Here is a 27,449-nt window from a genome sequence, read left to right on the forward strand (position 1 = left end):
ATTGAAGCCAGTTCACAACTGTTATGTCCCAACATGTTTGCCTTCCCTCCTGGGCTCCTGCCAGGGACTCTCATTCCTCCCTGTGATCCAGTAGGAGCATTAATGGGTGGCTAAGGATTGAAACTTCAGGGTTCCACCTGCAGAGTCTAGGTCTACGGAGACCCTGATTACAGAACAGTCACTTCCCTGCTCTAATACATCTTAAGTGGGCTAACGTAGATTACAGCTCCCACCTCCCCTCTATGCACAAAGTAAGGAATCACTGAATCAGCAATGCAGTTTTATTTAAGGCAGAATTAGGGAAAGGCTATGCCCCTCCACTCCCCATCCTCCTACCACTCAGTCCTAGCCCAAGTCAGGCACTGGAACCTGCTGAAAAGGCTGATGAGGGGCTGATGGGAGTGGGGCAGGGTTCATGGACCTTTACCTCAGAGCAGCTTCCCCTCAGCTGTACCCACACCCCCAGGATTTGGGGGCCTCTAGATCTCATCTAAGGGAAACACAGCTTTTCTGGTCCTCAGATGGAGAGCTGGGGGAAGGTATCAGTATTTACCCTTCCATAAAGACTTTGGAGGTCTTTAGGAGGATACCCCTCAGGAGGGCTAGGAAAGGAATGACAAATATAGAGGATAGAAGGTCCCATGGCCTGGTTGTGCCCTCACACGGGGTATGGGTTGTCCAGGACTGCCACTCCTGCTGCCACACCACCATCTGCATGCTCGATGGCTTTGGTTCGAAGTAGGTGCCCCACGTGCTTGTTCATCACGAGTGTCTTTTCCTGCCTATAGAAATGGAGGCAGGAGACACACATCACCCGACTCAGCCCCAAACCCAGGACCTTCCCTGGTCCCAGTTGAGCAGTACATGGGTAACTGACTATACCCAAGAAAGTGCTAGGATTTTAGAGTCTCTATTCCTCTCTGGAGTCTCCTTCTAGTCCTAGATTGTCAAACCATGTGTTCTGAATCCTCTTGGTGCTATTTGGAGTTTGCTTCACGGTTGCAGAGGACTTCTCATCAGGGTTTCATCTGATACCCTGGTGAGGTGGGCAGGTCTTGTGTCCTTGGCCTCATTTAATAGATAAAGAAACAGGCAATAAAGCTAGGGATTGGCAGAGCTGGCACTGAAGCCCAGGTTCCTGACTCTTTCCAGTGTTCCCCTCTAGGCTCACTTGGCTGGCACTCTTACGAGCAGGTAGTGGAAAGAGCTTCTGATTCACTCACCTGACATAGACCCCAAAGATGCCCAGCTCTGAAATGCACTGGACCACTTGGGCAGGGCTGCCAGGCCGTAGCAGGCAATTCTCAAAAGGCTCAGGTTCGATCTTCTCCATGAGGATGTAGGAGGCCCTCTCCTCACTGTCCTTCAGCTGTTTCAGGGCCTGTACCATTTCCTCCCCATATAGGTTGTTACCTGCAATGAAACTGGCCAGTCACCCTGGACCCTCTGCCTACCTCCTCCATCCCATGCCCTCACTTTTGAGGCCACATGGGCAAGTCAGCAGCCTCAGTTCCTGGCATCCGCTCAGTGAAGCCAGGGCATATCTGGCTCCCCAGGAGGGAAGCTTACTTTGACAGGAGAGCCCTTACTCATGCAGTGAACACATCTTCCACTACACTGTTCCGCCCTGGTTCGCCTCCTACCTACAGCTGTTCCTTCTCAAGCTCCATTACTGGCTCCTTCTCTTAAATGCTGGGGTCCCAGGGGAATTGGTCCTCCATGCTTACTCTCTCCTCCATGTGCCTTTTCCCAGGGAGATCTCTCATATTCCTGAGGCTCCATCTATACCCTAAAAATTGTTAACTTCCAGTCGGGCGCGGTGGCTCACGCCTGTAATCCCAGCACTTTGGGAAGCTGAGGTGGGCGGATCATGAGGTCAAGAGATCGAGACTATCCTGGCCAATATGTAAAACCCCGTCTCTACTAAAAATACAAAAATTAGCTGGGTGTGGTGGCGCACACCTGTAGTCCCAGCTACTCAGGAGGCTGAGGCAGGAGAATCACTTGAACCTGGGAGGTGGTGGTTGCAGTGAGCTGAGATCATGCCACCACACTCCAGCCTGGTGACAGAGCGAGACTCCATCTCAAAAAAAAAAAAAAATTGTTAACTTCCAAATCTTTAATGCAGGCTCCCTGCTTAGACATCATATGACTGACCCCCAAACAAACTCAACTTGTCCAAGCAGAACTTATTACTTCTGCCTAAACCTGCCCCTCTTGGACCTTCCCACCCCCAATCAGGCAAAAGGCACCCTTGAGTCATATTTAACTCCTCCCTTCCACTATCCTCTCACTATCTAGGACATGTCTCTCCAGTCAGCCCCACAGTCATAGCCCTAGCTCAGGCCTCTACGTTGCTCTCCTGAACAACTGTATCAGCCTCTTCCATGGTCTCTGCTACCAATGTCTCCCCTCATTCCAGCACATCTTCTACAATGCAGAAACTTTGTAAGTTTTGCGAGTTCCCAGCACTGCTAACCACTTGAGTCCTGAATCAATGTGTCCCTTCCAGGCTTAAAACTCTCTAATGGCCTCCCACTGCCCTTAAGATAAAATCCAATTTCTCAGTATATATTCAAGGCCCTTTATAATCAGGATGCAAACCATTTTTCCAGCCTAAATCTCTGTCCCCTCCCAGCTCCCCCTCCAGCCTCACCAGTTTCTCATTAACCTCCAGACATCCCACACTTCCATGGCCCAGTGCCTCGGCTTGAGGTTGTCCCTGTTGTATGAAACACTCTTCCTCCTTTCCATGTGGGAAATTCCTACCCACCTCTTAAGACAAAGATTAAAAACTTCCTCTCCTCTGGAGAGGCAGACATGACCCCTGACCTCAAGGAGTTTCAAATTAGAAAGGAAAACAGACATGTATTCTCTCCAATCTCCTAATATGACCCTACCCCACTTCCCAACAATCTACCCACAGGCCCCTCAGGTTGAAGTTGTCCAAACCCTTCAATGCTGGTTAATCAGGTTCCCCTGTGCTCCCGGACTTGGTCACAGGGTCTTAGGCAACACTGTCCAACATGTGGCCTGTGTCAGTTCCAATAGTATCCCCCATGCTTGGGACTGTGCTCAGAGTAAGTGCCCATGAGCACTGGCCACAGCCTGCTAGTCCCTTTCATTGAGGAGCCCTGCAAAGGGGGATCCACCTACCTCCACCCTCTCTCTGGGGCTTCAGCACGAACCGGCTAGGAGCAGCAAGGGCCTTGGCGATGGCCTGGTCCCCTTCTTCACCCTAGAAGGAGGCAGAAAGCAGTTAGCAGAAGTTTAAAGGCTAAATAGGCAAGAGCTTAGGTCCAGCTGGTTGTGCAGAGCAGCATCAGAGGAGCAGGAGGGAGAACAGCCATAAATTCCTTCAGGTGGGATGCTACTATCTGGATGACACTCCCAACAAACCCCCTGCAGCAACCGATGCCTTTCTTTAGCAACAGCTCAGGACTCTGCAGCAGGCACCCTGGTACGTTTCTTAGTTCTTGCTATCTGACTTAGTCCCTTCCCTCTCGTTGCCATCCTCATCTCTACCTTTGCTGAGGGAGCTTACAATGGATTCCAGTCCCCATCCTTCCATTATGAGGCTGCTTTTCTGCTCAGAGTTCTAGGGGTTCTCCAGAGCATCACCAACCCTTGTCACAATGCCAGCTCCACCCTCCCCAACACATTGAACTCTAGGTCTCTGCCACCTACGAGGCCTGTGGTAGGAGAAACGGGCTGCCCACATACCATGTCCAGTGAGTAGAGGCCAGCAAAGGTGGCGCGGAGGCGAGCCACAGCCTCAGGCTGGCCAGGGAGCAACATCTCCAGCATGCCCGGCCTGCTCAGCTCCTGCTGCACCTTCTTAGTCCCAGCCAGCTGGGTGGCAATGTCTGGGCACTTGGCAGCACATGACCTCTCCAGCAGTAGACGTGCTTCCCAGTTCTGCAGAGGGAAGAAGACAAAAGAATTCGACTTTATTTTACCTCAGCTGATGCTTACTGAACACCCATTAGGTGCCAGGTATCATGATTTATATCTTCACACTCATTATCACTCAGGATCATTATAACATCCTTGTGAGCCAGGTGTGATATGTTATAGTTATATATCATTGTGCCAGACTGTGAGCCCCCGCAAAGGCAAGAATTCCCCTATCTGTGGGAAACAATAGGTGTAAGGATGTAGAAAAACTGATGAGTAGGCTTGAAGGAGGTAGAACACTTGTCTATGTGCTCAGCTTCCCACTGTGTTCCATACTCCCTACCATGGCCTTTAAGATCCTTCAGGAGCTGGCTCCTGTCTACTTTTTCAACCTTGTACCATCCCTGACTCCTAGTCTCCATCATTCTAGCCACACAGGCCTGGCATTCCTTAAATCACAAAGCTCTTTCCCTCCTCAGGGCCTGCAGTGCTTTTCCCTCAACCTGAAACCCCCTTCCTTTTGGCTTTTCCTATGCATAGGTGGATCCTTACCATCCTTACATCTCAGCTCAATGTCAGCTTTTCAGAGAAGGCTTCCCTGTCCACTCTATTTAATGTGAATTTCCCATAATTCTCTCTTTTCACCCAGTTGTTTCACTGAAAGCAGTTACCTGAAACTAAAACACACACATGCATACATGCGTGCGCATGCACACACACACGCACACAAACACACACACACAAATCCCAATTTTTTTTTTCTATTTTTGTTTACTTTTTTTTTTTCTTTTGAGATGGGGTCTTGCTCTGTCACCCAGGCTGGAGTGCAACGGCGCAATCTTGGCTCACTGCAACCTCCACCTCCCGGGCTCAAGCGATCCTCCCTCCTCAGCCTCCCAAGTAGCTGGGACTACAGGTGCACGCCACCACACCCAGCTAATTTCTGTATTTTTTGTAGAGATGGAGTTTTGCCACATTGCCCAGGCTGGTCTCGAACTCCTGAGCTCATGCAATCCACCCACCTAGGCCTCCCAAAGTGCTGAGATTACAGGTATGAGCCACCATAAATGACTATATTTTTGTTTACTTTCTGATGCCCATTTCTCTGACCAGACTGTGAGCTTCACAGCACAGGGCTCTTATCATTTTCCTCATTTTCCGTTGTATCTCCAGTGTCTAACACAGTTCCTGGCACTTTGTAGATGCTTAATAAATATTTGTTGTTGCTGAATAAGGTGAAATTTGAGTGGGGTTCTGAAGGACAGGTAGAGCCTGTCAAGTGAGACTCAATAGGGAAGGGATACTCAGACTAAGATAATATGAACAAAGGCCTCAAGTGGGTGATCACAGGATGAACAGTTTACTACCACAAGAGCTGAGGGTATAAAAGGCAAGGAAACAGCAGGGGATCATGCCTCCCAACTCTGGTTCCCATTCTCATGCAATGGGGAGACAGTCTTTCCTTGGCTCCAGACCACTGCAAACTGCACACAGCAGGATCAGGTCTCTCCTGTGACCCCCACCCAATGCTGTCCTTACTTTGATACTACTGGTTCACCTGCAGCACTTTCACCCGATCTTCATCAATAATCCCAGGAGCTCAACTACTAGTCTGGCATTCCACACAGAATGATAGGTGACCAGAACATCAGACATAAACCCAGAGAAATACTCCATTATGTTAGAAGCAGGAAAGCAAAACCAAAGATAAGCAAGGACTTGCCCAGGGTCACCTAGCAAGTCACTAAGCCTTCTAGATCTCTCTCCATGTCTAAACCTGCTCTGAGCTGCTCAGTTCTCTAAAAATGTCTACCTCTTGGCCAGGCGTGGTGGCTAACACCTGTAATCCCAGCACTTTGGGAGGCCGAGGTCGGTGGATCACAAGGTCAGGAGTTCAAGACCAGCCTGGCCAACATGGTGAAACCCTGTCTCTAGTAAAAATAAAAAAAATTAGCTGGGTGTGGTGGTGCGTGCCTGTAATCCCAACTACTCAGGAGGCTGAGGCAGGAGAATCACTTGAAACTGGAAGTCAGAGGTTGTAGTGAGCCGAAATCGCACCACTGCACTCCAGCCTGGTCGACAAGAGCAAAACTCTGTCTCAAAAAAAAAAAAGTCTACCTCTTTAAACACTACTTTCCTTCCTTGTTATCTCAAATTCTTCTAAGTTTTCTTTGTCCTGTTTTGAAATCTAGACCTATTTTTCCAATAGACAGTTTATCTCTCCTGTAGTCAGCAAGTAGCCACCACTGCTAACCACCTATCTAAAGAAAAGGATGTTCTATTGAGATGTCACCTCTGTAGAGCTTCCCTCTACAGAGCTCAACCCTGAGGGGAGTCCTAAATGAATTACAGACCTAGAAGGAGCCCCCTCAGTTTTCTAGTGTAGCTCCCCCAGCTCACAGAAAGACCTAGAAAGGGTCAGGAACCTGACCATCATCACACAGAGGCGGTCAAGCTCATGACCTCCAGCTCACTGCTCATGGTATTTCTAAACTTATTTCCTCCTTTATCATCTCCCAGCTGAGAGCAGAGCTTCTTAGCCTCTCCATGATGTGGATGTTAGGAGCAGAGGAGAAGAATGGGAATACCATCGGCCTGAAAGTCAGAAAACCTGGGAACTTCCTGTGGGGCCTTAGAGAAGCCTCTCCATCTCTCTAAACGTTAGTTTCTCCATCTGTATAATGGGGATAATTATATGCCTCACCGAGTGGTTGTGAGGGTTAAATGAAATAATGGATGTGGAAAGTAATGAAACTACATGGTAGGATAGCAAAATGAGGTGATATTACTGTCATTAACATGAATGAGGAGATTATAAAACTTTCTGATTCAGATAAAGGAAAGGTAAGAGTAGGCAGAAAAAAAATGGTCAGCAGTATGCTGGAACTGGCTTACATCAACTAGTGAGAGCTGATTGTTGTCAAACATTTGCCAGCACATCTCTGGAAACAGTGTAAATGGATGAAGCTCTGTGGATTCCTGAGGATTCAAATTCTAGAAGACTGTGTTCAAATTCTAGAAGACTGTGTAGAGTGAGAGGTAGCAAAAGCCTTGAGGGAAGATAAGGAGGCTCTAGCAGCAAGCTCCCTGAGAAAGAAGTGAAGTGAGGACTTGGAAAACTCAGTTGTTATAAGCCCGAATTGGGTCTCTGTGGAGCTCTTGTGGGTCCCAGGAGGCAAAGAATGGTCTCACCGAAAATACCAACCTGTAGACTGTACTGACGAGGCATGTAGCCATCCCGGAAGTAAACCACAGCAATTTCCTGGCCATCCCTGGAACACAGGATGGAGAAAGCTGCTGTGTTAAATTATAACTGATATGTTCAGTGGTTCAATCTATTTCAGGGTGCATCAGGATGAATTTGGCTTTTTCAAAATTCAGCCCACAAGTGGGAGCCTGGTCAGGGGTTCATTGGAACCAGTGAAAGTAGATATCCACACTACCAGGGCTTCCACTGAAAACAGGGAGGTGTGCCATACGGAATACTTGAGAATATTCTAGATTTAGAGTCATTCTAAGAAGGCCAGAAGGAAAAAGAAGGTCACTAGAATCAAATTTGGTAAACGCATAAAAATGTTGGCTCGAAATTACCGAGCAGCAGAATCATACTGCCATGCGTAGTAAAACACGCTTTGTATTTCCACTGCTTAAAGCAGCTAAAACCAGACTGAAAAAAATTTTTAATGGCGGGGGTGAAGGTGGAAATGAAAACATGTAAAATGATGAGTCTGATTAAGGCACAGACTTTTAAAAACATCTTTTCCTTTTCTTTGACCTATTTGATATTGTCTAGTTTATCTGAAAAGTAAATTAACTACTTTGTTTTGTTATGATAAAAGCACATTTTGAAAAACAGTGAGTGGTGGTGTGAAATTCCATGGACAGTTTTAATTTTAACAATCACCAAGTTCTAGGTCTAAATATATGTGCTGCAATGCTACCCAAATATGTAGCACTAAATCTACCTGGTGGTGGCCTCTAGAGAGGATAAGACTTGGCTTGGAACACAAATTCGGGCCTGAGCTCAGACAGTGGCATCCAGACCAATCACAGAATGAGCCAGCTGCTCCTCTTCCTCCCTAACTGCCCAGCTCAGCTTCTCAGGCCTGACTTCACCTTACTAAGAGGGGCAAGAAAACTTTTGGGAACTTAGGGCATATGAAAACTAAGATGATCTCTAAGGAGACCCTGATCCAGAATGTCAACAGTTCTGATAGAAGCAGAGAGTGGCTGGCTTTCTCCAAAATTTCCTGGGAGGATGAGATATTTCAGAAATTATGAGAGAAGGAAGCAAGCCATCACATCTCCCCGAAGAAAGAATCATTTTAGGGAAGAGAGTGGCAGGATGAGCTTCATAAACCAGCCTTCCACTGAATTCTTGGGAATGCTTACACAAACAGCCTTCGGTCTTGGTCCAGAGACCCCTTTTCAGAGATATCTTCAAATGTTCGTCGGATCACATGGATGTTCCTGGGAAAAACGGGCAAGAGCCAGAGGGAATGGGTGCTATGTTCTGAGTGTCCCACCCCCAGTCCTGGAGCCACAGGTAGAAGTCCCCCTTACCTTTACTTACCTGGCCAGTAGCTCATTTTCTATGGCACGCTGGTCAAATATGTTTCTTTCCTTCTCTTGAGCAATCAGTAGCACCAGAGCACTGGGGAAAGAGCACAGGTGGCCCGAGGCTACTATAGAACTTGTTCTTCCTTTGTTTCTCCCCTCAACCACCCCACCGCCACACCTCCTGGAATAAGAGTAAGAACAAGGCTTCCCTGAAAGAACAGATGTTCCCTCTCTCGGAAACCTTGGAATTACCTAAGGCATAGACACCTGATGCTATCACATATGAGTTCCTGAAAATAGAAAACTTCAAAAATGAAGATGCCCCTGACCCTTCTCCAGTGGGCCGATGAAATATTGTAATGATGTCATGAGTTGATGAATTTCTGTGCAAATTAAAATGTAGATTTAAAACCATCTCAAAAACCCAAGAAGCCTTTTTCTTAGAACTTAACATAATTCTAACATCTTTCTGGAAGAATAAACAAGTGGGAGTATTGAGGAACATTCTGTAAAAGAACAATGCAGGGGGTCGGGGGCTAATGGCTCTATTACTAGATTGTAAAGGATACAATAAAGGAGTGTGGTTCTTACACGAAATGGAACCCTACAGAAACCCACAGGGCCAACTACAAACAACTACATTATCTCCTGGGCCTCCCAAGATTCCTGTGATGTACACAGGGCCACGTTTGATCTCATAGTATTAATGAGATCACTAGGGCTTATGTGGCTTCTTCCTCTCTGACTATTCATGTATTTCTTAAAGAGGCAGGGGCTTGAGGACTCAGGGAAAAGCTTATGCCAGGGAACTATCTGTTTGGCTGCCAGCTAACACATTTCCATTGTCAAAGACAGGTCCAGTCCCCTAACAGATTCCTAGGGTGAACGCTCAGCAGTACCAAACTCCATTTTTTTTCTTTTACATTTTATTGTATTTATTTTTTTGAGGCGGAGTCTCCCTCTGTCACCCAGGCTGGAGTGCAGTGGCACAATCTAGGCTCACTGCAACCTCCACCTCCTGGGTTCCAGCGATTCTCCTGCTTCAGCCTCCCAGGTAGCTGGGATTATAGGTGTGCGCCACCATCCCTGGCTAATTTTTGTAGTTTGAGTAGAGATAGGGTTTCACCATGTTGGCCAGGCTGGTCTCGAACTCCTGACCTCAGGTGATACGCCCGCCTCGGCCTCCCAAAGTGTTAGCATTACAGGTGTGAGCCACCGTGCTCAGCCTACAAACTCCATGTTTGCTGTGACTATACTGCTTTGTGCCTGTGGCTTCTTCCTGAGACCTATGGAGCCCTAGGCTTTGGCTTAGGATTCTAAGTGTATATTCCCTGACCTCCTCTACTTAACCTTTCTTGTCTATCTCTGCTTCTCCTGACCTTGGCAGAACCTCTTGGACTAAACTCTGTTTGCCTGACTCCTTTCTGCTTAGCCAAAATATAGGTCTTAGTAAGTCCCCTCTCCTGGTCTGCCTGAAATCTCATGAGGTCAGACGTGACATTAAGCTGAGTCTTGGCTTTGAGTTGAGTGCCTGAGAGATAAACTAAAAGTGGTGCACTCACAAGTCATCTTGCCCTGAGACTGCCCTAAGGGCAAATGGCTTTGCTCTTCACTTTGTAGCCTAAACTGTCCCGTGCATGGGTGAGGGTGTGTATGGGAGGGTGGCAGTTGGCCCAGGCTGGCCCACCTCCAAAAAGAGGCGGAGGAGGAAGGCTGGCAGCTAGAGGTTAAAGAGGAACTGCACGCTCCAGCTAATTAAGTCAGCCTGCCAACTGCTAAACAATCAGAACCGGGCTCAGAAAACATATTTGACCTCTCCTGCCTTCAGTTCTGAGCAGTTCTGAGCAGTCTGTTTCCTAGTAGGAAAGTTGTCAGCTAAGGAAGGTGACCTGACAATAGCATGCTGGCTGGGGGTGAGGACCCCTGAGTGCTAGTCCTGGCTCTGCCAGTGACTTGTAGTGTGTCTTGGTAATTGACTTGGGTAAGGCAATTTCGTTCATTGGGCCCTGGGTTTCCCATCTATAAAATAAGGGTGTTATGGCCGGGTGTGGTAGCTCATGCCTATAGTCCCAGCACTTCGGGAGGCCGAGGCGGATGGATTGCCTGATGTTGGGAGTTCGAGACCAGCCTGACCAACATGGAGAAACCCTGCCTCTACTAAAAATACAAAATTAGCCAGTCGTGGTGGTGGGCGCCTGTAATCCCAGTTACTCAGGAGGCTGAGGCAGGAGAATCGCTTGAACCTAGAAGGCGGAGGTTGCGGTGAGCCAAGATCGTGCCATTGTACTCCAGCCTGGGCAACAAAAGCGAAACCCCATCTCAAAAAAAAAAAAAAAAAGGGTGTTAAAAAGATCACAGTTCCCAGCCTTTTACCACCAGGAATCCCCTTTTCTTATTCTATTCATTCTAACCACAGGCCCTATGCTTTGAGAGTTTGTCTAAGTTGAAATTGTAATTCATTTTGCAGGCTTCCATTTCTTAAAAATTTTTTAAATTTTAAAAATCATGAGATAATTGATGAAAATTATTCTACTCTACCTATGCAGTTTTTCAGTCAATACTATGGGACCATATCTCTTGGAGGCAGAAAAGGGAAGTAGAGAGAACATAGGCTTTAGAGGCAGATGAATTCTATATTTACCAGTTGTGTAACTTTGGGCAAGTTATTCAAACTTTCTGAGCCTCAGTTTGCTCTTGTATGAATTAAAATTAGTACTTGTCAAATGATAGCTATTATTATTATTATTTTATTTATTTATTTATTTTTTTGAGACGGAGTCTTGCTCTGTCGCCCAGGCTGGAGTGCACTGGGGTAATCTCGGCTCACTGCAACCTCCACCTCCTGGGTTCAAGTGATTCTCCTGCCTCAGCCTCCCAAGTAGCTGGTACTACAGGTGCCCACCACCATGCCTGGCTAATTTTTGTATTTTTAGTAGAGATAGGGTTTCACCATGTTGGCCAGGGTGGCCTTGAACTCCTGACCTCTGGTGATCCACCTGCCTCAATCTCCTAAAGTGCTGGGATTAGAGGTGTGAGCCACTGTCCCCGGCCTATTATTATTATTATTGAAAGTACCACATAATGATCCACACAGATTTGTAAAAACATTTTTCAGATCCATTATCTCATTTAATTCTCACTAACACCGTTTTAGGTATTATTATTACTCCTGTTTTACAAATGAGGAAACTGAAGCTCAGGGAAGAAAAGAACTAACTTGCCAAGGTCATGTGCTAGGTCAGCAGAAGAGCCTATCTCACTCTCACAATGGGGGAAGCCAGTTCTGGCTCAGGTGTCACATAACTCCTACCTACCAGTGCCTAATTCTGGACACACGAGTATTTTCTGTCCACGTTATTGACAGGCTGGCAGGCAAAACCCTCTGCAGCGTTTGTCTGTCAGCAGTTCCCCAGCTGACCCATCATCCCCTGGCTTCACTCTCTTAAAATACAACCTAGCCAATATACTTGAAAGAATATTTGTCTGATGACTTCTAAATGCTTAGAGTCTGAGGTTTCTTAGGTCTTAGTGAGGCTTAGCAAGGACAGAGAGGCTCTCTTGGAGGTAAGAGCATGATTAAGAGTGCAGGTTTTGGAGAGAGGTAGACTCTGGGATCTGCCACCAACTCATCACTTAGCCTTAACAATTCACTTTGGTTCTCAGAACCTCAGTTTCCTCATCTGTAAAACGAGGCAGTTGAATAGTATTGACCTTAGAGAGCTTATTATGAGAATTCAATGAGATCCTGTTTGTACAGAGCTTAGCACAAGGTGTGGCACTAGTAAGTGTACATTAAGGACTATTAATGCTATATATAACATTGCAATGTTAATAACTATATTAACATTGTAATAACATTGCAATAATAATTCCACTATACTAATAACTGTTAGTATAGTGGCCCCTCGATGATCTGAAAATCACTTACCTAACATCTTCACTTGAGAAATAGGAAGAAAGCAATGCCTCTAAGCAGTTAAAAAGGATACCATAAAATTCCGTAGTCAAAGCTTATGCATTTACTCATCCAAGAGGCCCTCGCACTCTTCAGACCCAATCATAACAATCTGGATCATTTGCTTTCCCAAACAATGGCAAATCGGAAGGGAGGCATGGGCATGGGGGTGGAGGATTCCAAATTCAAGCACACCGACAACAGTCAAAAGTAAGAGCTGAGAATTGGGAAACAGACAAGAAAACTAGGAAGAAAATGAACGAGAGGCCAGGTGTGGTAGCTCACACCTGTAATCCCAGCACTTTGGGAGGCCGAGGTGGGCGGATCATGAGGTCAGGAGTTCGAGACCAGCCTGGCCAACATGGTGAAACCCCGTCTCTACTAAAAATACAAAATTACCCGGCAGTGGTGGCATATGCCTGAAATCCCAGCTACTCAGGAGGCTGAGGCAGGAGAATCGCTTGAACCCGGGAGGTCGAGGTTGCAGTAAGCCGAGATTGTACCATTGCACTCCAGCCTGAGCGACACAGTGAGACTCCGTCTCAAAAAAAAAAAAAAAAGGAAATGACTAAGAACTTAAAGGCTAGCAGTCAGAGTTATTAGAGCTATTAATGCAGGCAAACAGCCTTGCATGCCTCTCTAAACCTAGGTAGCACTACTGTATTACAGCAAGCTGCAATTGTTGACAGTCATAATGACGACCTCCAGTCAATAAGAAAAAGTTAAATCATAGTCAGCATCTCTTCTTATTTAAGAAGGAAACCTTAAAATAATTTTGGCATGTAAAGGTATAAGTTTCTATTCCTAGAAAAATCCCTTTATTCTCTAATGATGGCTGGCAAGAAAAGAAGTTGCTAAACCTATGAATGCTGAAACTAAAGCAGGATCCTCCTGCTACCTTTTCACACCCTTACTTGGTTGAGCCGTAGAGCTCCCAGGCTTTGGCAATTCCCAGGGCCAGTCCCTTGCTGGGATTATTAGAGAGGATCTTGCCAGCTTCTTTGGTTTTACTCAGGACACTGAGAACATGTCTGTTGGAAGAGAGATGGCTATTCAGTAATTGCATGGACCTGGAAGCCCCCTCTGCCCATGACCTCATAGATATAGCAACATGACTCTGAGAATCAGCTGAGCACTGAAAAGCATGCTCCCATCACATTCCTGGAGGATCCACTTCAGGCTGGAATATGCTGGGCTGCCCTAACCCTGGCCCCTGGTATACATGCCTAGAGGAGACCTGGGAGCCTCTGTCCCCACCCCAACCTACCCCAGCCTCCCATTGAGCTGGAATCCCTTACTCTGGGCCTCCAGGTGCTGTCTGGAATCCTGCTGCAGACCATCTAAAATCATTGCAACCTGGAGCATCACTGCTGTCTAGAAATGGATACTACCAGGCCCAGCCCCCAGACAGAAGTCCCTGCATTCCTCTCTCTGGGGCTCTCAAGATATTGTTCCTTCTGCTTGTACAATGTAGGGACAGGACTAGATGAGCCATGAGGTCCCTTTTCTCCCTGACATACCAAGGATCTGATTACAAGTGGAAACTGCTGTTGGGATGGTCAGGGGTAACATGTGACCCAGGGCCCAGGAAAGCACAGTCATAGCTGGAGTTCCCCGGCCTAGCCAGTAACTGTACACCCACCAGCATGTCACCCCACAGGTATGCCTGGGGCTGCCCAGGGGACCCACCGGTGCACAGCTGGGGTCCGGGAGGCCAGGCCCCCAAAACTGGCAGAGATGGTGTTGATTTCGATCTGTTTCAGGGCTGGGGAGCCATCTGTGCTTCGCTGGAACATGTAGTCTGAGCGATTCAGGCCCAGGAACACGGTCTGTGGGGAAAACTGAAAGCTGACAGTATCTGCCCAGGGACTGACTCTGAAGACCTAGCCACAGAGCACACAGGTATCATGAACTCTACGTAGAGATTACAGGTACCAGCAAACACTCCCAAGCCCAGTGGGATCATTCTTCTGGTCATCCTCGAATTGGTCACTGGGATAAACCCAGTGGGGACCAGTGACAGGCAGATTCCCATGGGCTGAGGGCCTGGACCAAATTCTTCTAGCAAAACAGAAAACAAACAGAGATGGGAGGGGCAGCTTCCAGACTGGAGTAAGGCTGGGAATGGTTACCTGGGCAATGCCCTCTTTTAGGACTTGCTTGTGGATGTCAAAGAGACGAGCGGTAAAGTCATCCTGTTTGATGGTGCTGGAGGAAGGAATAGAGAACATTTTGCAGGTTTAATTGGCCTAAAATTTCAAGGAGTCCCATCCCCACTCATTGACTCCTGAATCCTCTCTGAGTCTACTGACCAAAACTTGAATGTCTGCCCCAATCTGGTAAAGAACAGTGGCTAAGAATCCAGCTCCAGACCTGGGTTCAAATCCCAGCTCTACCACTCACTAGTAGGCAACCTCAGGGAATCATTTCACCTCTCCGTGTCTCAGTTTGCTGATATATAAAATGGAGAAGAATATAATTAAATTTATATCATAGGATTGTGGTAAAAAGTCAGTAAGATATTACATTCAAAGAATTGAACATACTGCTCCGAAGAAGAGCTAAAAAGTGACATGATATACCTATTCTACTTGAATAGCTCTGATGGTTGGCAAGCCTTCTGGTTGACATAATACTAACTCTTCACAGCTTTTCCTACACTCTGCGACCTCCCAGGGTGAGCCTTCTCCTCCTCCTCCATGGCAGCGCTCAGAGATTAGAAGACAGCAGTTATGCCCTGTGCACCAATAAGATTTTTCTGACCCAAGCTAAATAGCCTGGTTTGTTTTTTTTTTCTTCAACTAGTCCTCATATGATGTGATTTCCTCAGGGAAGCCTTCCCTATCTGAGTCACATCCCCCTGCTGTGTGTTCTCACAGAACTAAAAACCACTGCTTTATAGCACTGACTGCAGTTGCAATTTTACATTTTCTTTGTGTGATGATTAGTGTCATCTCTCTTGTTTGACTATAAGCCTCATAAAGGTAGTGGCTGTGTCTCTGCAGGCTCACTGTCATAGCCCAGTATACTGCCGTGACATGTGACATGTGTTAGAGGCCTATCCAGTATGGTTTTCTGGAGCCTCAACAAGAGCCACAGTAAGAAGGAATCCACAGGTAATTAACATCACACTTACTGCCCTTTGAGATACAGGGTGGATTCCGCATACCTGCTCAAGCCTGGCTCACCTTGTTACAGAAATGTCACAGGAGACCAGTGGGGGAAGCCAAGTAGCCCAGGCCTGCCCTGAAGTTCCTCTGCTCCCCAGCCAGCTCTCTCCCACTGGTGAGCTCCCTCATGCCAGCCCTTGGTTAGGAGGAGAGTCCCAGCTGGGCTTCAGCCTCCAAGGAAGTTGGGACACACTTTCCATTTTCTGAAGAGGTGCTCCCCTTCATGTGCTGTAGGGGCTCTTCTCCCTTAGGAACTAGGGTTTATATGTGTATGAGAGGAGAGAGGAACAGAGAAGGCAGGGGTCGCAAAGATGAGCTGCAAGTCTCCTTCATAAATGCATCATTAGGGTAAAGGTCATAAGCCAGGCTGCTCACGTTTCTCACAATCCAGGATCGCAGGTACAAAGCTGGGCCCATTCCAAGAAACAGCTCAGGGGCAAGGTGGTGGGCAGATTCATACATTCATGACTCATTGGGTTTTTGGCTACAAGTCAATGGTTTCCAAGCTTCTTACCATTATGAGCCCTTCTCATATTCACCCACACATTTTAAAAAGATTTTATCTCTAGCAAAAGTCTAGTTTCTGTTGAAAAATTAATCAAAAACATGCAATTACAGGTTGGATATTCCTTATCCGAAATGCTTGGGACCAGCAGTCTTTCGGATTTTGGAAGATTTGCATATACGTAATGAGATATCTTGGGGATGGGACTCAAGTCTAAACACAAAATTCATTTGTTTCATATACACCTTATACTCATAGCCTGAAGATTATTTTACACAATATTTTAATTAATTTTGTGCATGAAACAAACTTGACTGTATTTTGACTGCACCTGTCACATGGCATCAGGTGTGGTGTTTTCCACTGGTAGAGTCACCTGGTGTTCAACAAGTTTTGAATTTTGGAGCATTTCAGCTTTTGGATTTTTGGATTAGGGATGCTTAACCTGTACGATATATATATATATCTAGCATGTATATGTAAATACATAATATTTATAGATATTTAATTCTACAATGAATATATATATATATATATGTATTATTTTTTTTTTTGAGATGGAGTCTCACTCTGTTGCCCAGGCTGGAGTACAGTGTTGTGATCTTGGCTCACTGCAGCCTCTGCCTCCTGGGTTTAAGCAATTCTCCTGCCTCAGCCTCCCAAGTAGCTGGGATTATAGGCGCCCGCCACCACACCCAGCTAATTTTTTTGTATTTTTAGTAGAGATGGGGTTTCAGCATGTTGGCCAGGCTGGTCTCGAACTCCTGACTTCAAGTGACCCACCCACCTCGACCTCCCAAAGTGCTGGGATTACAGGCGTTAGCCACCGCGCCTAGCCTATATATATATATTTAATTCTAAAATAAACAAAGAAATTTTTAAAAATTGCCCCAGAATCTGAAGAAAAAAGAAAGATCAAGGAAAAGAGACAGAGAAGGGTGGATGGGCTGAACCATTTCAGAGGTTGCTTCCTCATGCCCTGAGTGTGGCCCAGTCTGTACTCCATCCCATCCAAAGATGAGAGGCCTGAGGTGACAAGAAAGGGTCGCTGCTTAGGAGAAGTAGAAAATCTGACTTTTTTTTTTTTTTTTGAGACGGAGTCTCGCGCTGTCACCCAGGCTGGAGTGCAGTGGCCGGATCTCAGCTCACTGCAAGCTCCGCCTCCCGGGTTCACGCCATTCTCCTGCCTCAGCCTCCCGAGTAGCTGGGACTACAGGCGCCCGCCACCTCGCCTGGCTAGTTTTTTGTATTTTTTTTTTAGTAGAGACGGGGTTTCACCATGTTAACCAGGATGGTCTCGATCTCCTGACCTCGTGATCCGCCCGTCTCGGCCTCCCAAAGTGCTGGGATTACAGGCTTGAGCCACCGCGCCCAGCTGAAAATCTGACTTTAACCCAATAACCTTCCCTACCTCTGTTCTCCTCCAAAACTAGGCTGACTTTCCCTAATTCCAAATGGAAATATCAGTCTTCAAAGTAGGGTGTCACAGATTACAGAATGTGAACAATGAAAGGGATCTTGGATTTAAGTCAATCTCTTCATATTTCAGATGAAGAAATCTTAGGCCCAGAGGAGGAAAGGCAGTGGCTTGAGGCCATAAAAATAACTGGTTGAGCCAGGATTAGAAGCCAGCTTTCCTGACCCCTATGACTTTTTGTTCTTTGGGGGTACCTTTCCTCTATCCCAACAAGTCAGCTGACACAGTAACACCTCACGGCTCTGCAATCTTCCAGTTCCTTGGTTCTGGCGGCTCCTGGCCCCCCATGCTTCACTGCCCCCTACCTGGAAAGAGTTTGCTCCAGGAAGGCAGCGTTCTGGCTGACAGCATCCACTAGCAGGTTGAAGTCCATCTGCACAGCATAGGCTTGCTCCAGCAGGGCACTGGGGACCAGTGAGGGGAAGAGCGTGAATGGGGCATAGCTCACCACCTGTGATCAAGAAGAGTGAATGGGACAGGGCAGGGCACCTGTGAACGGGCTCTCTTCCTGCAAATGGAATCCCGTGGAAAGTCTGGCCCACATTTACTGAGGACACACCAACTGTAGATTAGTGGTTACCTCTGGAGGAGTGGAAGGGGGAGAGGGGAACACAGAGAGCTTCCAGATTCTCTGATAGTTTATCTCTACATATTAGAGAGATAGAAGCAAAAAAGCAAAAAGCAAATAACAAAAAGAAACCTACAAGTTATTGAGCACTTACTATGTGCAAGGTATATTATTTTAAATACTTTACATAGATTCATCATTTAGCCCTGTGAGGAAGATACTATTATTATCCACACTTCACAGAGAAGGGACCTGAGACAGAGAGGTTAACGGATCCAAAATTATATTCAGCTAGTAACTGGTGGTGGGATTTGAACCAGGATGGTTAACAGATCCAAAATTTTATTCAGCTAGTAACTGGGGGTGCTGGGATTTGAACCAGGATGGTTACTAAACACAACACACACACACACACACACACACACACACACACACACACACACATATGGAAGCCTGCTCCTTGCTGGTTGATGTTCAAGCCCAGGCCCCTCCATGCATGAGTTCACACTCCAGTCTCCTTGACTTGTATTATGAAGCATTCCTGAGTTTAACCTTTGAGTTAATATCAGTTTGTCATTATGATGGTATAAGTTTATGGTGTTAGAACTTGGTATTTGTATATTTATTTTTAAAGTACTATTTTTTTCTTTTTTGAGGTGGAGTCTCACTCTGTTGCCCAGGCTGGAGTGCAGTGGTACAATCTTGGCTCACTGCAACCTCCACTTCCTGGGTTCAAGCAATTCTCCTGCCTCAGCCTCCCAAGTAGCTGAGACTACAGGTATGTGCCACCACACCCAGGTAATTTTTGTATTTTTAGTAGAGATAGGGTTTCACCGTGTTGTCCAGGCTGGTCTCGAACTCCTGACCTCAAGTGATCCGCCTGCCTCCGCCTCCCAAAGTGTTGGGATTATAGGCATGAGCCACCATGCCCAACCAATATATATATATATATATTTTTAACAGATAATACAAATACATGATACAAACTTCAAAAGAGACATAAGAATACATAGTGAGAAGTATGTCTCACTCTCATTCCAGTCTCCTGGGAAAAAGACTGGGCCCCAGCCACCCAGTTCTCCTCCCCAAAGGCAAATGACAGACTAGTGTCTCACACATCCTTCTAGCCATCTTTGTATTGATATATATGTATACATATATATTTTCTCTTTTTTTCACCCCCACAGCAAACTATACTATATTGTGCTTTTTAAATATTTCCTTATATGTTCAAATAGAGCATTTTCATTATTTTTAATTGCTGCATAGTACTCTACTCTTTGGATATACCGTAATTTATTGAATCTAGTATATAGGTGGTTTCTTTATTTTCCCATTACCATTAATGTTTCAATTGGTATCCTACAATATACATTCTAGATATTTTTGTATATGAGAAAGTCCATATATTCTAAATTTCTAAAAGTAAAAATATCAAGTAATTCAGGCAAATCTATTTTAAATTTTGGTAGATAATTCCTAAATTACCCTTCTCAGCATCTTTTTTTTTTTTTTTTTTTGGAATGGGGTGTTACTATGTTGCCCAGACTAGAATACAGTGGCTATTCATAGGTGCCATCATAGTGCACTATAGCCTCAAACTCCTGTGCTCAAGCAATCCTCCTGCCTCAGCCTCCCAAGTAGCTGAGACTACAGGTGTGTACCACTGCCCTGGCCTCAGCATCTAAGATAAAACTGAGGAAGGCTATTTGTGAGAATAAGGTTTATTCGGCCTGAAGCCTTTATGAGTTAGAATGGGAATGACTGCAGATTACGTAAGGGGTGACCTAATACCCTGAGTAGCTATGTGATGACTACAGGAGCAATTTCCTTGGCTTTAACACAGAAAGCTCTGCCGCCCCCAACAAGTCTAATCTTGGCCTGAAAAACTCAGAGTTTTTCTGCTAAGACATCCCTCTGCCTCTGTCCCAGGACTCATTACGCCCTCCTGAATTTAGGATCAATAGTATACAGCTGTTCTCTATTATCTACAGGCTAAAGGCTGAAACACACAATCTTCTCACTTTTGATAGAGACAATAACATAAAATAACATTACTAGCAGGGTGCAGTGGCTCATGCCTCTAATCCCAGCACTTTGGGAGGCCGAGGCGGGCAGATCACAAGATCAAGAGATCAAGACCTTCCTGGCCAGCATGGTGAAACCCCATCTCTACTAAAAATACAAAAATTAGCTGGGTGTGGTGGCGCATGCCTGTAGTCCCAGCTGCTCTGGAGGCTGAGGCAGGAGAATCACTTGAACCCAGGAGGCGGAGGTTGCAGTGAACTGAGATCGTGCCACTGTACTCCAGCCTGGCGACAGAGTGAGACTCTGTCTCAAAAAAAAAAAAGAAAGAAAGAAAGAAACATTATTCTACTGTTTTAAAAAAACTATAGCACGTGCATGACAAAATTTTGTTTTGTAGCCAGGGAAGCAACAGTGAGTGACGGGAACTGTGACAAAAATAAGAACTTGCATCTTCTCTAAAGGGGGCAGCCAAAACTCTGCTCTAGCCAATTGTCGTCATGCAGGAAAGTAGGCCAGAGTTGCCAGATGATATAATTTTTCAAAACAAGTTGGGTTGCTAGATGTTTTTTTAATTTCATGATTTTTTTTTTTTTTAATGTTCGCTCTGACATTTTAAAAATACTCTGGTGAAAAAACTGTTAACAATGCATGCCCCTGGTCAGGGAAACACTGGCTGGAGGAAGGGGACTTACTCTGAATTTTGCACCCTGTTCAAATGCATTTGAATGTATTAATTATTGTAAAAAACAAATTAACTCCCCAAACATTGCAGGAGCCAAATATTCAGGCTGGATATGGCTAGTTTGCAGCTCTAATCTGCAGGATAAAGTTCACACTCCTCCTCCACCCAGTAGCTAAGGCCCCTTGGCTGTCTGATGCTGGCCTGCCTTCTTTCTCACTATATCCACTTATGCGCCCTGCATTTCAGCTGCATTCTCTTGAACACTTTTTTTTTTTTTTGGCTTTTCCTACTTTTAGGTCCTTGCTATGCAGTTCCTTTTCCCTGTTTGTCTTTTAAGGTCTAGTTCAAATACCACCCCTCAACTCAATCATCTAATCATAATGAATTACTCTTTTTTCCAGCTGTCCTATATAGTATCTCAGGAAAGAAAAAAAAGCATGGATGTTCAGAGCGTGGACTCAGGAGCCAAATTCCTTGGGTTTACATCCTGGCTCTGCCAATTATTTTACCATTTAAATGACTTCAGGTAGGTTACTTAGCCTCTCTGGGGTTCGGTTTCCTTACCTCTGTTGTGGTGAGGAGTCAGTGATTCCAAAGTGTTTAGAATAATGCCTGGCACATAGTAAATACTCAATAAATGATATTTAACGTTGTGTAGCAGACTGCCTGTGTTTCCTCATAGAGCTGACATTATTTCATTTTGTTTTGTGGTATGTTCTCTAACGAGACCAGGAGCTCCAGAGGCTAGGACTCTGGCTGACTCACCTCTCTGTCCTCAGTGCCTACAATGGCACAGCATAGAGCAGGCATTTGGTCAAGATTTGGAGTAAAATCTCACACACACACACACACACACACACACACGTACATTTTCTGACTTTTTTTCTGGATTACAAATGTCACTGTGGATTGTGCCTTTTCTAGGCTCCATTAACTCCCAGAAAGACCAACTGCTGAATCTTCACATGGTACCTATTGATTAGCAGAAGAAACAAAAGCTTGGAAGGGAAAAGGCTTCATCTTAGATTCATACAAGTAATTCACAAAATCTAGGTTCACAGCCCGAGCAATTCTATTCCATACCGTCAGCCTGCCTTAGGTGACAGACATTGTCATTTACTTGGGCCTTAGCAAACGATTACTGAGTGTGGACTCTACCAGGCCTGTATTAGGTTCTGGGCACACAGAGACAAAAAAGAATGGGGCTGATTAAAAAAAGAAAAGATGTTGGCAGCTCTTTAGTCACCAATATGATCTTAAGGTGTACTGTTAAGTTTTTTTTAAAAAGTGGGCAAAAGGAGGCTGGGCATGGTGGCTCACACCTATAATCCCAGCAATTTTGCGGGGGCAGAGGCCAGTGGATCAGTTGAAGTCAGGAGTTTGAGACCAGCCTGGACAACAGGGTGAAACCCCGCCTCTACCAAAAATACAAAAAAAAAAAAAAAAATTAGGCATGGTGGCACATGCCTGTAGTCCCAGCTACTTGGGAGGCTGAGGTGGGAGAATTGTTTGAACCCAGGAGGCAGAGGTTGCAGTGAGCCAAGATTGTGCCATTACACTCCAGCCTGGGCAACAGAGCAAGGCCCCAAGGAATATATTTACTTGTTACTAGTTACTTGTTATGAATCAGCCATCTGAAAAGATCAACAAGAAACCAAAACACAGGCTGCATTAGGGTAAACTCTTGTACCCTTTGAATTGGAACCACGAAAATGTCTTGCCTAGTCACCAAATTAAAAAAGCTTTATTTTTTCCCCCCTAAGGATGAGATTTTAAAAAGGTGTGGTTTGGACTCAGCAGTTCTACTTTTACGTATTGACCCTGGAGAAACACTCACAAAGGTGCCCCAATAGACATACACATGGATGTTCCCTATAACGCTATTTATGGTCATAAAATCACGAGAGAAATCACCTAAATAGACATGAGTAGAGGGAAGCTAAACTGTGATATACCCACATCTGGAATACTATGCCTCAGAATGAAATTGACCCTAATGGAAGGCATTAGAAAGTTCTAAGACAGACTATTAAATAAAAAACCAAAAATATATCATAGAATAATATATTTTATTCTATGATAGATATCAAATAATATTTGATAATTATCAAATAATAGTTTGTTTTTTAAAAAAGACATATTTCTCTATATACATATCTATATATATAAATGCACAGAGAAAGGCTTGAAAAGATATATCACAAACCAGTTACAGAGAAGGTAGAGTGATTATGGGATCTTCAGTAATAGCTCACTGGGCAAAGTGCTTCACGTGAATCACCCTCTAATTCTCTTACCAAACCAGTGAGGTAGGTCCTATTATTATCCCATTTTTACACCTGAAGAAACTGCAGCTGAGAGTAATTTGCCTAAGTCACACTTCAAACCCCATATTTAAATTTGATTACTCCAGCATGCTGCTTTTTTACTTTCTACTTCTATAGATCAATTTTAGTTACTGAAAAAAATAAGGCAAAAGAGATACGGTCCCTGATGCAAAGGAAAGACCCTCAGCCTGGCTGGGGCCAGACAGTGGGCCATGGTGAATGCCGTGGGGAGGAGCTAGGGGCTTACCTCCGAGGAAGTGGGCTCCTGTGAGGTCCTCAGCAACACTCCCTCAGCCAGGGCGCGGTCCACGGCCTGCCGTGCCAGCTCCTCTAGCTGCTGTTCATTCTGCAAGAGGCTCCCCCAGTTGGTGGCCATCCCAACACCTGCAAAAGATGGAGAGAAGAGAGTTGGCAACAGATGGCCTGAAGCCCAGCAACCACCAAAACTGGCTGGTGGCCACCCCCAACACAGCAGGACCCTGACCTCTGTTGGAAGGGAACAGCGTGGTATACAGGAATGAACACTGGCTGCTTCTAGCTCTTAACAACTTCCATGTGCATGAAATAGAAAGCCTGACAAAGCATTTCCATTGCCACTCTCTCTTTTGATTCCTAACACAATGGCATTATTCTCACAGTAAGGAAGCAGAGGCTTGGAGAGGTGAAATGACTTGCCCGAGGTGATGACTGGTATAGCCTGGACTTGAACCCATGTCTCTGGACTCCCAGCCTAATGCTCTTCATTGGAGAAAGAAGCACTGATATCAGATGTGACTGGGGCAAGTTCCTTCCCCTCCCAGAGCTACAGATTCCCTAACTGTGAAACAAGAAGAATGGGTAGATCAGTAGTTTCCAAACCTGGCTGAACATTCTGGGGAGCTTGGGAAAGAATACAGATTCCTGGGTCCCATCCCAGAGACTCTGATTCAAGAGGCCTGAAGGAAAGGATGGGTTGAGGCTTTGTATTTATTTTTATTATCATTATCATTATTTTTTTTGAGATGGAGTCTTACTCAGTCGCCCAGGCTGGAGTTCAGTGGCTTGCTCTTGGCTCACTGCAACCTCTGCCTCCTGGGTTCAAGTGATTCTCCTGCCTCAGCCTCCCCGAGTAGCTGAGATTACAGGCATGCGTCACCACACCTGGCTAATGTTTTGTATTTTAGTAGAGACGGGGTTTCATCGTGTTAGCCAGGATGGTCTTGATCTCCTGACCTTGTGATACACCCCCCTCGGCCTCCCAAAGTGCTGGGATTACAGAAGTGAGCCACCACACCAAGCCGAGGTTTTGTATTTTTAACAAGTTTTCCTGGGATAGGAGTCACTGCAGTACACTATTAATTCCCTTCGAGCTCCAACAACTCATGTCAGCAGATCTCAAATAAATTACATGGGAAGGGGGAGGGAGCTCTTCATGGAATATCATGAAATGCAAATAATGTGAACTCCTCCCTTATACTAACCAGAAGGAATCTTAGTAGCAGGAAATGATTACATTCCATGTATGGACATTTATTATCAAAGCACCAAAAGACAGAAAATATTTTTGAGAAATCACATTAGCAAGATGGAAATCGCGGAAAGCCAAGTGTCCAGTGTAATAGGAGGAGTTGTCTGATTGGTTGCCCAGAGACATACAGAGGTGTACAAACTCACACCCTGGTACTCATTCATTTTTCAGCAGGCCTCAGGAGTTTAAGATCTGGGTAAAAATCTGGAAACACCGTCATTACTTTTGTTGTGCCCTGTTGTCATTTAACATAACATGGCTGCCCAACTCAGTGGTCCCCAGGAAGGAAGTTAGAGAATAATAGGAAACCTCCATCACATTCAGCTCTATCCCCCTGTCCCCATGACAGAGCTAGTGCTAGGCCAATTATGAAGGTCTGCCGGCCTCAGCACAATGCTTTGAAAGAATGTGCAGGTAACCTCAGGAGTGTCCTGATATCTCTGCTGAGTGAGACATAGATGAGGGCAGGCATAGTAACGACCAAGGCTCAAGTCAGACAGACAGACAGACCTGGGTTTGAGTCCATAATAATATGACTTCTTTCTCTCTTTTTTTTTTTTTTTTGACGGAGTCTCGCTCTGTCGCCCAGGCTGGGGTGCAGTGGCGCAGATCTCGGCTCACTGCAAGCTCCGCCTCCTGGGTTCACACTATTCTCCTGCCTCAGCCTACCGAGTAGCTGGGACCACAGGCGCCCGCCACCACGCCCGGCTGATTTTTTGTATTTTTAGTAGAGACGGGGTTTCACCGTGTTAGCCAGGATGGTCTCGATCTGATCTCGTGACCCCCGCCCTCGGCCTCCCAAAGTGCTGGGATTACAGGCGTGAGCCACCGCGTCTGGCCGACTTCCCTTTCAAGTAAGACTGCTGTGTGGATTAAGAGAAAAATCAGTGTGAAATTTCTCAAAAGCAGCTCTATACATGAGACCATTTTTTGACTATACTCTCTTTACAGGTAGGAGGAGACTTGTCAGAGGTCACACAGAAACCTAGTGGCAGAGCCAGGACAAGAACCCATTACTTTGACATTAGAGTAATGAAACCCTCCATGAGCCCCCATCATTCCACAATTCTGGAATTCCGACATCTGTTTGCTGTTGGGCTTTTATTTAGTTGGCAAACGCTGATTTGCATTTAATGCCAGTCCCTTGACTAGGTACCAGGGACATGGAGAAGGATAAGACATAAAAATAATCACCATGGGCCAGGTGTGGTGGCTCACATCTGTAATCCCAGCACTTTGGGAGGCTGAGGCAGGCGGATTACCTGAGGTTGGGAGTTCAAGACCAGCCTGACCAACATGGAGAAACCCCATCTCTACTAAAAATACAAAATTAGCCCGCCGTGGTGGCGCATGCCTGTAATCCCAGCTACTCGGGAGGCTAAGGCAGGAGAATAGCTTGAACCCGGGAGGTGGAGGTTGTGGTGAGCCGAGATCTTGCCATTGCACTCCAGCCTGGGCAACAAGAGCAAAACTCCGTCCAGAAAAAAAAAAAAGAAAGAAAAAAAAGAAATCACGATGAAGGTGCTAAGTGGGCCCTTTATTTTCTCATTCTACAGCTTCAACCCTCCCTTTGCTTTATTTGTTTTGCTGATGACATTCAAATCTACATCTTCACAGCAATACTTTCCTACCTTCAAACTAGAATATCCAATTGCTTCCTGTGAGTCTCCACACAACCAGAATAGAATTTGTTGTTGTCTCCCACAAATCTGCTTCTCCTCTGATGAACCCCACCCAGGTACCCAAGCCCTGAGTACTTCTTTCCTACATCTCACTGTCCGCAAATCCTGTGGATTTTGCTGCCTAAGTATATAGTACTTTGAATTCCGTTATTTATCTCCATTTCCAGTGTTTGTAGCCTAGCCCCGGCCACTGTCATCTCTTCCCTGGGCACGAAACAGATTCAGAGTGAGGTATCTTCGGTGACCAGGATACGTCGGCCTCTGTCCCCCTTCCAGGCCTTGGCACGTGCTGTCTTCTCTTTGGAACTCTCCCCACCACTTCTGATCAGGGTTCGCGATTTAGTTCCAGAAGCCGTCCCTGTTCTCCGCCCTGGGCTTCTACATTCTACAGCCCATCACTTTTCCCGGCACCGCGGGAACAGTGTTTGTCTTGATCACTTCTCTATCTAGTGTTAGCCGCGCTTAGTACTGTATTCATTCATTACATGGATGAATGAAGAAAGAACGACAGACGGGCCAGATCACCGAAAGCCTCAAAACGCCCACAAGGAAATGGGTCGGACTTTATCCCCAGGACTAGACCAGAGCCTAGAAAGGCCCCGAGGCAACGACACGGTCGGCTGCCCAGGCTGGCCCCACTACACGGGCCCGCTCGCTTTCACCCTGGACAAAGTTTGTCCCTAATCGCTCCCCGTTGTAGTTCTAACTGGCTCCAGTCTCACTGGCCCACTGGCCCCGACACCGGCCCGATCTAAAGGCAGGAGATCTGGAAAGTCTGGGATCAACGCGCGCCAGCCCAACCCCCTCAAGAGACACTAGTTTCCCCGCGCATGCGAAGGGTTTCAGCTACAAGATCTCCCGGCCTCCGGAGTTCAATCCCTCGCCAGACCCCTCCCTCACATCGTCCCCCCCGAGGAAACGTGACCCGTGCCGGCCGCCGTGGCCGCGCCAACCTACTCGTTCGCCTTCTCTCAGCTCACGGTTCTCTCGGCACTCGCACCGCTACCCAGGCTCGGGGGGCGGGGCCTCGATGCGACCCAGTGCGCTTGCGCGTACCGCCCCGGGCCGGCTTAAAGAGTAGGGCGGGGACA

The 27,449-nt window shown here is 46.1% G+C and overlaps 1 protein-coding gene across 2 annotated transcripts; it reads right to left on the minus strand.

The window, feature by feature from the left end:
- Positions 1 to 263: 263 nt before the first annotated feature.
- GSS (glutathione synthetase) lies at positions 264 to 27,387 on the minus strand. 2 transcript variants are annotated; one of them, XM_065523023.2, is made up of 13 exons: positions 27,316 to 27,387; positions 23,417 to 23,553; positions 17,870 to 17,968; positions 14,545 to 14,620; positions 14,102 to 14,241; positions 13,327 to 13,443; positions 8,471 to 8,551; positions 8,290 to 8,367; positions 7,103 to 7,169; positions 3,724 to 3,918; positions 3,157 to 3,238; positions 1,224 to 1,413; positions 264 to 782 (listed from the first exon to the last, which is right to left on the minus strand). In XM_065523023.2, the coding sequence occupies exons 3-13, from the start codon at positions 17,935 to 17,937 to the stop codon at positions 659 to 661; spliced, it is 1,218 nt and encodes a 405-aa protein (XP_065379095.1). In that variant the 5' UTR covers positions 17,938 to 17,968; positions 23,417 to 23,553; positions 27,316 to 27,387; the 3' UTR covers positions 264 to 658. The 2 variants fall into 2 exon arrangements, with proteins under 2 accessions (XP_065379095.1, XP_045218746.1); XM_045362811.3 differs by having other exon boundaries at positions 17,870 to 18,015.
- Positions 27,388 to 27,449: the final 62 nt, after the last annotated feature.

This window comes from Macaca fascicularis, chromosome 10 (genome assembly GCF_037993035.2).
Source record: "Macaca fascicularis isolate 582-1 chromosome 10, T2T-MFA8v1.1".
In the NCBI taxonomy this organism is placed as follows: domain Eukaryota; kingdom Metazoa; phylum Chordata; class Mammalia; order Primates; family Cercopithecidae; genus Macaca; species Macaca fascicularis.

Bases quoted from the DNA above. Each gene is read 5' to 3' on its own strand.
- GSS (XM_045362811.3), bottom strand. From the start codon at position 23,545: ATGGCCACCAACTGGGGGAGCCTCTTGCAGAATGAACAGCAGCTAGAG. The intron at 7,170-8,289 runs GTAAGCATTCCC...CCTGTGTTCCAG, and splicing joins CAAGACCGAAGGCTGTTTGT to GGATGGCCAGGAAATTGCTG. The intron at 783-1,223 runs GTGAGTGAATCA...CCATTTCTATAG, and splicing joins ATCTTTGGGGTCTATGTCAG to GCAGGAAAAGACACTCGTGA.